This window comes from Belonocnema kinseyi, chromosome 5 (genome assembly GCF_010883055.1).
Source record: "Belonocnema kinseyi isolate 2016_QV_RU_SX_M_011 chromosome 5, B_treatae_v1, whole genome shotgun sequence".
NCBI classification, from domain to species: Eukaryota; Metazoa; Arthropoda; class Insecta; order Hymenoptera; family Cynipidae; genus Belonocnema; species Belonocnema kinseyi.
The window spans coordinates 118,765,839-118,779,116 of NC_046661.1; the positions used below are offsets into that span (position 1 = coordinate 118,765,839).

Genomic DNA, 13,278 nt, shown 5'->3' on the forward strand with positions numbered 1-13,278 from the left:
GACCTTTTTAAATTTAAATTAAATTATTTTAAAAATTTGTGTTTGTTGCTCCTTTATCATCATATGGTTACATCAAAAAAATTGGTATTTTGAATTAAAAATAATTATAATTTGACAATGATTGAGGTTTAGATTAACATGTTTGTACACTTTGTTTCCCTGGGGATTCAAAGAAAATAATTTTTATTTAAATATTTCAATATTTCAATACAACAATGTTTTGGAAGGAAATTAAGAAAAACATTTTTTTTAGATTTTTCAGGCAATTCTAGCAGAATTTTGTAGAAAAATAAATTTTCTATCGTTACCAAATTTTACGCAGTTGCTGTTTTTGTAAAAAGAAAATGATTTAATAAAATCTAAACCGAAAAATAGAAACTAAAGTTTTATTACATACACGATTCAAATTATTCAGTTATGAAACGTGAAAGTACGAATTTTTAAGTTATTTAACTGTAACATTAATTATTTGTTTTGATCCTAACTTTTCTTAAGAAACAGAACTTCAGACACAAAACTTATTTCACAATTATTTCGCTATTAAATATTTCAAAATTTCATATTTAAAGTCTTGATAATCAGTTTTAAATTTAATCATGTTAGATGTAAATATAAAGCTAATTTCGAACTCAAAACTTAAAAAGTGTATAATTTCAAAACTTGGAATCATACTACAGCAATCTTGTCTCGTATTTTTGTTTAATTTTTAATTTTTAATGCAATATCCTTAAAATGTCCCATTTAAAATCAAAGATTTAAATACATCAATCATGTGAAACTGGAAAATATTTGATTGGAAAATTTCAAGAAAGAATAATAATTCTAAGGGAAGTCTTAACAATTAAACGACCTAACATAAAAAAATAAAAAGTTCAGTTTAAAGTAAACAGAAAGAAAAATCAAACTGTCTGAAATTAATGCATCAGTAATTCAATAATTTCGGTAGTTTTAAATGGTTATAATTTTAGAGTTCTGAATTTAAATGTTGAACGCTAAATAAAAAATTTTCCCCTTTCATAGGTTTTAATTTAACAATTAAAATTCAATTGGTTCAATTTTTAAAATTATAATTGGCAATTCAAAAACTATGAATTTTTAAGCGTTTGAAATTCACTTTAAATGATTGTTATTTTAAAGGGTTTAAGCATAAAAAAATTTAATATCACTATTTTTGTTTATATAATTGCAATTAAAAATTCTAGAACTTCTGAAGATTTTACTTTGATTGATTCAATTTAGTTTCCAATTTCAAATTTTCACATTTGAATAACTTTGAATTTAAAATTATTCAAATTTAAAAGTTTTCAGTTTTTAATTATTTAATTTTGAACGCTTTTAATTAAAATTAACTAAGAATCTAACGATCAAATTTGGACAACTGCCATAAAATTTTCCTGTTGAAATTTGAAAAAATAATCAAAGAAAGAAAAACACTCTTTTCTCCTAAAAAAAGAAAAATTAGAAATATTAATTGAATTATAAATAAAAGAATTTTGATTCATTTTAATTAATCTAAAATCATTCAATTTCGCGATTATTCAACTAAACATAATATTATTTAATATTTATCGCTTCGACTTAGAAATTGTACAATTCAACTCCTTTTTATAATCTAATTGTCGAAAATCGTTCAATATATATATATATATATATATTTTTAACTTAAGATGTTTTCAATTCAAAATTATTAACTATTAATTATTGGTACAAAAATATTTGAGCCTTAATATTTAAAAATTGTATTATTAATGGATTTTTAAACTGTTTACATTTTTAATGTTAGGAAATAAAAAGGCAGAGAAGTAAATGCGCGATTTTCGCGCATTTCGTAAAGAAGGTATATTTTTTTCTAAATCGGGAGAAATTGTGAATGTTCACCGGGAGAATCGAGAGAAAGTCGGAAGACGAAAATTTAAAAAGTAGTGGCCACCTAGAAGTAGGATAAACAGCACTTTGTATTCTCTAATTTCATATTCTCCGACAAAACATGCAAATAAGTAAGATAGTTCATTTACTTTTATTAAAACAAAGTCTAATGGTACCAATTATTATTATAGAAATTTACGTCTTTTTAACAAAGAAGTTTCAAAATAGAAAAAAAACTACCAGATTTTTTTTCGGTCAAGCTATTTAGAGTGTTGCCTTCTGTAAATACGGCATCAAGTTCTCCTTTTAAAAATTGAAAATAAACTTCAATTTGTACCCCAAGATTTTAAAAAGAGTATATTAAATTGATTTATCTTCGAGAAGAATTAAAACAAATGTTTAATTAGTTTAATTGATTTTCTTCTCTGTTGGTATTAATTTCCTTTCCTAAAAATTCCTAAGTTTTTCTTGAATGAGGCTGCGATTCTGAGGATCAAAATCTGGAAAAATTGTCTTGGAAAGAACCTGAAAATCTGGAATTTTGAAATTATGAAAATGATTTTTATTTTAGATTGAACAGTAATCTATTTCATCAGGAATAATTGTATACAAAATAAGCATGAATGAGATTCACCATTAAAAAATAGATTTCCAAACTACCTCAATTTTCGGCTGATTAGCGAAAAAAATAACCAAAAAGAAAAAAGAGGGAGAAAAGGGGAAAAAGTGAACCAAAATCAACCTCGCGCTTTCTCCTTTCCCCGTCCTTTTTATACTATTAGAGAAACAACATGTTGCGCGGCAAATTTAGACCTACTCATCAGGAATTATTTATAGAACAAACTAAAGGTATAAAAAATTGATATATCTGAAAGAAAATATTTCGATGGATATTAATCAAAAGTTGATTAATTCTACACGGAGAGAAACTTCGGGAGATTAAGTCATGCCAATGCTCCATGATTCTATCACACTTTGGCGTGAGAACTGAGATCTCGGAACCCTTGCTTTTAAAGCATAGGTCTCTAAGTTTTAGGCCACTCTCCTGTGCTCTCAGTTCTCGAATTCAATGATTTTAGATCATAGAGTCCGAGATTTTAAATCACGTAAAAATTGTAACTCTAAAATCACGCGCTTTCGCGTGATTTTTAAGTTAATTTATTATTTTTAAATTAATAGCTTTGTTACCTTTTCTCTATCTTTAATTGTCAAATTTAAGAGAGATTAATTTTTCTTTTAGTATTTGTATCTAATCTAACTTTATTTCTCTTGTTTTTGAAAACAAATCTAACAATTTTATTGATGTCAAAAATCTTTTTAGGATAAACTCCTTGAATTTGGTATTTATCTAAAAATCTTTCTGTAAAATTGTGGATCTCAGTTTTTTTTACTAATTAGGTAAAATTCTTTGCATTATCCCAATTCCTTGTAATTTCAATAAGCATTCAGAAGTTGTCAGATTTTCAGAAAATAAACGAGCGAGAAAGAATTAGAAGAGGCGACTTTTTTTAACATAGTTTTTACCCCTGTTATGGAACGAGGGACTCGATTTTTACGAGCGACTCAATACGTTCCAATCAGACCACTTGTAAAAGAGCACGTGTTAACGAACCGTTGTATACAAAATTATTAAAAAGAGTAATATGTTTAAAAAATTTTTGTTTGAAATTGATTTCTCTCCTTTGATAAGTAATGGATTTTACTGAAATTAACAGAAATCGGGGCAATGTAAAGAATTTTACCCAATAAGTAAAAAACTAAGGTCCACAAGATACACAAAAATAATTTGTGGAAACAATTCTTTTCCCAAAGCATTTTAAAAGGGCATTTTATGATAGCTTATGAATAAAAATGGTTTAAATATTGACAGGACGTTTTTAACCAAATTTACTACGCGAAATCATTCAATATTATGTTTAATTCAGAATTTTTAACCCAATAGTTTTCAATTTAATTCAGTGTAATCCAACGGATTTCAAAAATTTTCAATTTTAAGAGAATACTTAAAACGATTTTAAAACATCACATAAGATTTCCAAAATTACCAGAAACAAATCTCGAAGATTTTAAGACAATTTAAGGGGTAATTTAAATTAGTTCACAAGATATTTCCGATTTTTTTAAATTTTAAAATAGATACAAAACATTTTAATAATTTAAAAGATTTCTGAAAATGTATTGAATATTAAAAAATTTTCTAAGGTTTGAACGGTCTTAAACATCTTCTAAACTGGTTTAAATTTTTCCTAAAATTGTGTAATCTCTTCTCAAATAAAAAAATTTTATTTGAAATTGTCTAGATTCTTTTTTGTACATATCGGAAATATTCCGAAACCTTCTCGGCTAATAAGAAAACGTAACCTTATGGATTAATGAAGCTACAAGCAGTTATAATTTAAAAGAATATGTACCCTTGCGGAGGGGCATTCTGGAAGAGTCTTGGCGGCCCATGCGGAGGACACTGTCCTAGCAAGGGATTTGTTCATCTCCGGAGAGTCGTGACATCGGTACCTCTAGAGAAAAAGGTTTTCTCTAAGTACGTAAAGCTGTTGCTCTTGGTGGTTCGGAACCCACCTTAAACTGTAGGTCCTCCTTCCACCACCAAGTAAGTGTGTGGGGTGTTTGTAAAGGAATAGAGAAGAAGGAGCAAGAAAAATGTGAACCCTTAGGGGACACATTAGAAGCTTCCATTCCAAAAGAAAATGTGGTGAAGTTTCAATTTATAATGATATGCACAATGCTTCCCAATATACTAAATGAAGTAAATTTTTATCAAAATTTCTTCTAGCAGAAAATATAGATTTAAGTCGTGCACTTAAAATATCATACACTGCAAAGAAACATTCGAAAAAAAAACAGACTTGAGCATGAAAAGTGTAAGGAGGAAGCTATACGAATATCTCAAAAACGGGGTGTGGAAACAGTCTTTGTAGAGAAACGGAAACCAAAGCGTAAGAAGCATTTTGATATTAGTGAAGAATTCTTAAAAATCAATGTCTTTGATCACAACTTAAGGTGTCTAAGGTCTAATTATACATTGTGAATACACAGTTTACAGAGAAATTACAGATTCGATATCATGAGGATTTCGCAAAAGAATTCCCCTTGGAAGTAATCCACTTTATCCCATTTTTAAATAGTAACGGGTTTAATGAGACGTCAAAAGTAAAAGATGTTTTCCGCAATTTACTCATTATACGAGGTGTGTTGAAAAAGTAAGGTGACTTTAAATTTTCGCGGGCTACGTACATTAAAGTTTTAAATTTTTTGTTTTGTTGTGTTGGTACACTCGTCACGATCATACGTTCACAGTTTTGACTAAATAGCTCGTGTTGTTTTTCTGGCAGAGGCGTAAAAGGTTAGAAGGGTTTGGTGTGCTCGGCGATTTTCTTCTTTAGAAAAAAATGGAGCAAAGTGCTTGCATTAAATTTTGTGTAAAAAATGGAATCCAGTGCTCTAAAACTCTTGAAATGTTGACAATTGCATACGGTGAGTCTACTCTGAGTAAGAAAAATGTGTATAAGTGGTACAAGCTGTTCCAAGAAGGCCGAGAGGATGTCGAAGAGGAACCTCGCTCTGGACGTCCTAGCACGTCAACAACAGATGAAAACGTTCAAGCAGTGGAAGAAATGGTGTTGAAAAATAGCCAAATTACCATCAGAGAAGTTGCTGAAGATGTTGGCATATCGGTTGGCTCATGCCATGCTATCTTTTCGGACGTTTTGGTTCCAAAACTGCTTAATTTTGATCAAAAGATCCATCGCATGACCATCGCTCAGGAGATGTTGAATGAAGTCAATAATGATCCTGATTTTCTCAAAAGGGTTATAACTGGGGATGAATCGTGGGTATATGGTTATGACGTCGAAACTAAAGCCCAATCGTCTCAGTGGAAGCATCCTGAGTCTCCAAGACCGAAAAAAGCACGTCAAGTTCGGTCAAATGTGAAGGTTTTTCTCACTGTCTTCTTTGATTACCGTGGCTTAGTGCATCAGGAATTCTTGCCACAAGCTCGTACGGTCAATAAGGAGTATTACCTTCAACTTATGCGCCGTTTGCGAGAGGCGATACACAAAAAACTTCCGGAACTTTGGAAAAACAATTCGTGGCTTTTGCATCACGATAATGTACCTGCTTATTCATCGTTGCTTGTGAAAGATTTTCTGACCAAAAACAGCACCACAGTCATGCCTCAGCCTCCATATTCACCGGATTTGGCCCCTAGTGATTTTTTTCTTTTCCCAAAGCTGAAGAGACCCATGAAAGGACATCGATTTTCAACGATTGAGGAGATAAAGCTGCATCGCTGAAAGAACTCAAAGCTATACCACAAAATGATTATCAGATGTGCTTCGATGATTGGAAAAAGCGTTGGCACAAGTGTATTATATCTGAGGGGGATTACTTTGAAGGGGACAACATAAATATTGAGGAATAAATGAATATTTTTTGAGAAAACCATAAAGGCGCCTTATTTTTTGAACACACCTCGTATACAGCTTCGTGGAAAACGATTTTTTAGAATTAATCCCTTAAGAATTTATTTAACTCTGCATGTTACAATATAGCAACTTGCGAAAGGACGTTTAGCAAATTAAAAATGATAAAATCCTATAAACGGAATAGAATGCATCAAAGTCGATTATTAAATCTATCGCTACTGACAATCGAACTGGGTGATGCAAAATAATTGGATATCGAAATTGTTATTAATAAGTTTGTCAAAAAGAGAGCGAGACGAATTGCAATATAGCAATGTGCAGAAAATTTTTTAACGGTGCAATACTAATTTTTAAGTGAGAAATGTGTATAATTTATGATAAAAGTTGCCTAAAATAAAATATCATTTGCAATATATCAGTATGAAAATTTGCAATATATGAAAGAGTTCGTTTTGTTTTCGAAAAGAAAAGAAATAAAGATAAATTAGATACAAATACTGAATTCTTAAGATACAACAAAGTATTGGATAGAGTTATACTATAATTAATCAATTTTTTATTAACGTTTTTCGAAATATATTCTTTTCAGGTATATCACTATTTCATACCTTTAGTTTATCCTATAAATAATCCCTGATGAGATCTAAATTGGTCTCGAAATATGTCGGTTCCCTAGTCTAGTAGTATAAAAAGGACGAAGAAAGGAACAAGCGAGAGATTGGTTTTAGTTGACATTTTTCCTTTTTTTCTTTTTGCTTATTTTTTTCTCCAATGAGCCACAAAGTGAGGTAGTTTGAAAATCTGTTTTTAATGGTTAATCTCTTTTATTCATATTTTGCATAAAATTATTCCTGTTAAAATAGATTACTGTGTAATCTGTAATAAAAATGTTTAAATAGAGACACTAAACTCATAATGCGTTCCAATTTCTAGGCTTTGATTGTGAATAATTTAAGAGTTCTTTTAATTGAATTCAGAATCATTTACCTCGTTTTCTTAAGTAAAGTCTTTTTATTTAATTTTTTGAAAAAGGAATTAATTTTGAATATTAGCAATTTTAGAAATGCTGATTATTTTTTCCTTTTTGGAAAATGTAATAATTTCAATATATTGGTTCAGAATGAACCACAAAGATAAGAATGATATTTATCCACAGTGAGGAAGACCTGGATGACGTGTTAATTTTGCAAACCCGCCTTTACAACTGTGCTCACAGCTTTTTGGGCAGAAGTGGCTTCGCTGGAAGTCTTCGTGGGCCTAATCTTCTTTGTTGCTTGCCTCACATCACCTCTCGCGTTCATTCTAACGCTATTGCCAATGAGCAATGCAAATGCAACCAGACTGTCAGTCGACCGACGAAAGCGCCCAGAACATAGTTCCGCGTTCAGCCTTATATTCTTGTAGTTTCAAATTTATAATTTATATTTAATTACCATTATTCATTCAAAAGTCAGGAGTTTTTTTTTAACCAAGTTTTCTTAACACATGACAACACGATGATTTCATTATTTCTTTTATAGGAATGTTCTGTTAATTATTTAGTGTTTAATCCCTAGTCGTTTATATTTTTTAATCAGAAGACTTTAATTATCATTTAAAGAGTAGTCGAAACGCATCAATAGTTTCGCTAAAAAGCCAAATGAGGCGCTGGTTTCATAGAAAATAAGTTTGTATTATCGCTATTATAATTATATTGTTCGTGTTGGGAAAATTGTTTGTCAAAAATTAGTGAAATTGAAAACTTTGTTGATTTGATGTTGTACTGATCATTTGTCTATTTTTGCTTTTAATTAGTTCGTTGTCTTTAGGGGGTATTTATTCAAATTTGCGCTAAAATGTTGGTTGGTAAAATTCCAAAACAAGGCAGTGAAAAAAGTTTGATACATTGCAATTCAAGTTCAAATTTATTTCCCAGCAATTTATCAAAAGTTGAGATTGACCGGAAATTTTAAAACGGAATTGAAAACGAGCGCAACTAAAGTGTGGAGTTTAAAAATCTCCATCTATCAAATTCCGTCTGTATTATACCAGCCAAAAGCTACTTACTAATAATTAATAACTAATAATTAAGAATTAATTAATATATTCGCAACGCCTAATGCTAATGAGCAGTATGCAATCGATATTTTACCAAACGCTTGTGTGATTAGATTTTGCATTCTGTGATACATGTACACAACTTTTTTGCTTTTCTGAGGCCCCGACTCGATGTATATTTGAAAAATACGAGTTGGGTGTAGACTTGGCTGAAATTTGGTAGAAAATACAGTAATTGTGCGATCATTAATCGAATCGTAATCTAATTGTTATCGGGCTTGAGACGAGTGCTGTATATTCCACTGTAAATTATTAGAGATAACAATCACTAGCTTTACGATTTTACAACGAATGGATATACATATTTCTGGTATAAGATATATTTTATATTTACACTTACATGTACTTAAAAGACGAATTCATGCTTCCGTCTAATTGGGAGGGCCGATTCTTTCTCAATTTAAAAATTCACTTTTTCCTCCATTCTAGGAGTTTAGACTCTGGCTTCTATTGTATTTTTTGTGAGTAGTTTTTTAGAGTTCGAGGTTTAAAATTTTGAAAATAATGAGGGATTTCATGTGCTAACCTTCCAGATTCATTTCAAAATTTTTGTTAAATGCCAGCTAATATTTTTACAAGGAATTTGAAGTATAAAATCATTATCTCAAGCTTTTTTTAACTTTTATTATTTATTTCTTTTTCGCGAGATAGTCATTTATTCTTACAGTATTTGTGGAATATTTTCTGATTTCAGCAGTTTCTTGCAAAATGATTCTTTAATACAAATGGGTTTTCAACACTCCTATAAATTACAAGACTTTTCTAGGATATTCTATAATGTTTCGGAATGTTCTATACTATTTCGGAATGCTCTAAATTAACTTGAATTTTCCAAATATTTTGAAACTTTTATCATTTCGATCTGTCATTTATTCTTATTTTAAATGTGGCCGATCTTGGATTTTTTTAAAAATAAAAATCGTTAATTAAAAAATTTCTTAACATAATCCTTAAAGTATCATAAAATACTAAATAAAAAAATTTATTCTTGATCATAGAAGTAAGATTTAAGTATCATACATTTTTACTAGTGGACGTTTTTATGGGAGTATTAAATTGATTTAAAAATAATTGAACGCACTATTAATTCTTAAGTATTTATCGAATTAGCACAATTTGTTGATTTTTGCGATTATACTGTTCTTTATTAAAGTTTTTTTTATAGCGTTTTTGTTTTGTTGAGTATAAAATCTGATAATAGCTACCTTACTTTAATTTATTATTTCTAGCATAGCAGACTGCATTTTTTGAAACGTTACAAGACTAATAATTAAAATACATCTTGTGTTTTTACCCTTTTACAGTATTTTTATTTATGATTCGTTTTGCCAAGAAGATCTTATTTATAAAGCATAAGGTTCCAATATCAAAGAGAATCTGTTTTAAACTGCCTTAAATGATGAAAAGTGTTCTTGCGAGTGTGAGAAGTTGATTTTTCTGCTATTGCTTAAATGCTGCCCAATTTCTACAATTTTCTTCACTTCGATGTGTTCAACTTTATTGTATCTAAATATTAAATAGGTTTAGTATTATCGAATTTGATTTTTATGTCTAGCATTTTTATTACTCTTCTTTTATGCGGCGTTTGAAATTTGTGTGGAATTTGGTGAATTTATTCATTCAGTACAGTTATTTATTTTTAATCGTAAAACCGAGACTTGTTTATTTTTGCGATTGTAAGAATTCGAAGAGTGATTAAAGGCTGCTGGTATTTATAATAATCGCTATATTAAACTATTATAAAATCTATAAGTAGAAAAGGTGTTTCGATACTTCTGTGCTACTCGTTTGTACAATTCGCTGCAATACATTGTTAATCGAGTAGCACTTAATTTCTACCTGTGATCTCTAAAATTTCCTAGTCAGCTTATTCAATTTTTCGTTGTAAAATAGGATATCATGGTCATGATGTTGTGGTATCAACTTTTTTATTATTGCAATCGTTGAATTGAATCCAAAAATAGTTAAAATGTAATCAATAACTAAACACGGTTCATTTTCTCTCGATATATTCAAAACAAATTCATATTTTGTAGAAGATATTTCAGAGATGCTTTTAGTTTTCAAAACCTAATTATTAATAAATAAGTGGTTTTCCTAATTTAATTACATTAAATTAGTCGTTCCATAGTCGTTCCTCGAATTTCTAGATCGAATTAAAAAGTGGCAAGTTTGTCTCGTTCGAAAGTAGAGGCTGAGATATTTGATTATCGAAAAAGTTGAAAAAATTATAAATTAAATTTGGGTATAATTTGCAGTTTTTCTAAATTAAGGAGAAATTTATGGTTTAGATATTGTTCGTGATAGGCAGTTTCGTGTATAATTTAAATCTTTAATTTTAATTTCACAATTGTAGAATAACTGAGTATTTGTGCAATTTTTGAGTCCTTAATTTTGTTTAGAAATTAATGTTCAAAAATTATTGTCAACGTCTAGTGTCAAAACATATTTTTCCCATTGTAAAATATTATATTCGTCTGAGACATAAAAATAAAAAAATCTGTTTATGTAATTTATGGTTTTATTTGCAATCATACCAGTATTAACATTTAATGTGAAAACATGTTTTACCATTACTATTTTTTATAATATATATAAAACTCCAAGTGTTACGAATTTTTTCACGCGACGCGCACAGTGTGTCAAAAAACACCCTTTTTTGGATAAAAGTCGACCGACAGTGCAATTCTTAACTTATTTTGATCTTTTTTTTAGAAATGCCCATAAGGCTTGCAGGTATAACGTGTTGCTGCCGTCATTTTATTTCGACTCAACAGAAATTTGTTATTTAACAACAAAGTTAAAACTGTTTGTTACTAAACTTTTCCGTGATACCATTTCTTCTAAGACTTTCAAATTCATTAAATAAGGTCATAAATGAATATTATACCTGACTAAAAATAATTTTCAGTGGGTAAGAGTAACAACAAAAATGGTTAATAATGTTATAAACTAATTAATTAACAAGTAATTTCTTCGTGATTCGCAATGATGAGGTAATTTTAACGCATAGCTTTTGTATAAAGTACCGCAGATAATTATGTGCGCTTACAGTCAACTAAGAATAGCTCATTATTGCTAATTTTTCAAACAATTTTTATAAACACATGCACATTTTAATCATTTTTTCATGAATAAGTTTGATTGTTTTTTGCAGAATCAACTTGAAATGTCTTGCCAAATACACTTTGCGGTCATATTATTCATAGCGACAAAAAAATATGACCGCAAAGTATATTTTGAAAGATATTTCAAGTTGATTCCGCAAAAAGATCCATTCTATTCTTGAAAAAATGGTTAAAATGTGCATTTGTTCATAAAAATTGTTTAAAAAATTAAAAGTTGTTGCTCAATATGTAAAATATGATAGCAAGGGGTATTTGAGAAAACATTTTAAGTTGATTCCGCAAAAAAAATCAATGCTTTTCATAAAAAAAATGGTTAAAATGTGCATTTGTTCATAAAAATGGTTAAAAAATAAACATTTTTTGCTCAATATGTAAAATATGATAGCAAGGAGTGTTTGGCGAAATATTTCAAGTTCATTCCCGCAAAAAAATTAATCCTTTTCACCAAAAAATGGTCTAAAACATATTGTTTATAAAAATTGTTTGAATAATTGACAATAATTAGCTATTCTTAGTTAATTATAAGCGCACATAATTATCTGTGATACTTTATACAAAAAATATATGGGTTAAAATTAGCTTATCATTGCGAATCACAAAAAATGACTTTCGTTGATTAATTAAAAATTAAGTTTGTTGTTAATTAATGTTAATTGTAAAAAATGTAAAATTAATGTTGTTACTTCTAAAAAAATCAAAATCCGTTCAGAATTGCACTGTTTATATAATTGTTTATAAAAATGCACTATATTGTTACGAAAAATAACAACAGAAAGTATGTTATACTATTTTGTAAAGCTTGTGGGTGAATGCGTATTTTCAGTACAAGAATATTTTTTTCTATTTAAAACTTCTTTTACAGTGAGCGATTGAAATCAAATGATTTTTCCCGATTACCAAATTTAAAAAAATCATATCTCCAGATTTTCGAGTATCACATTATAATAAAGAAGTACTTTTCGATTATTTTCCATCACATAACGCGAAAAAAATGTTATAACCCAAGCATAAATATTTAAAAAAGTGCTAGCCGAAAAAAATAAATCCATTTTTTTTTGTTTAAAAACCAATGATATTTAGAGCTGACACAAGACTCGTGAAGCCTAGCACGGCACGTATTTCCCATGAAAAAATATTTTTGTGTACATTCTAATCAGAATCATCAATATTAGGTGAATCTTAATAATTATCACCCCCATAAGACAAAAATAATTTTTAAAAATATTTTTTATTATTGGTTATAATTTTCTCTTAGAATAATGCTCAAAAATTGCAGTTTTTTAAAAAATGTTCCACTTTTTGTCCAATTTTTAACTAATGTTAGGTAAATAAGTGACTACAGTTAAAAAACTATTTATTTATATAATTTATTATATTTTGATATGTTATGTATTTATACAATAATATATTTGTTTACATATATTATTATTGGGTAATAATTATTCAAATTTAACAACTATAATTGTTCTGAAATTTCCCACTTGTTATCAACTTTTCACTTACTTAGTAAAATTATAATTAATTCAAGTTAATAAATATAATAGTTCATATAATTTATTATTCTTTATAATTATGTTTCCTCAGATAGTTCCGCGAAAGTGGCAGTTTTTTCAACTTTTTGGCAACTTTTTACTTAGTGAGTTAGTAATTATTGCAACTTAGGAAGAAATATTAAATTAAATTAAAATATAATTCTTTCTACTGTTTTTAAAAACTATTTATTCATAACTAAAAAGGTAAATCAA

General features: G+C 28.6%; 1 protein-coding gene across 2 annotated transcripts in view; it reads left to right on the plus strand.

Annotated features, from left to right (window-relative positions):
• LOC117172292 (tubulin polyglutamylase TTLL5) overlaps positions 1-9,299 on the plus strand; it is a 173,198-nt gene extending 163,899 nt beyond the window's left edge. Inside the window, exon 15 of one of the 2 annotated variants that reach the window (XM_033360049.1) lies at positions 7,465-7,684. In XM_033360049.1, the coding sequence (XP_033215940.1) occupies positions 7,465-7,684 (220 nt within the window). Of the gene's footprint in view, positions 1-7,464 lie in introns of both variants that reach the window. The other variant, XM_033360050.1, reaches the window with a different exon arrangement.
• The last annotated feature ends 3,979 nt before the right edge of the window (positions 9,300-13,278 follow it).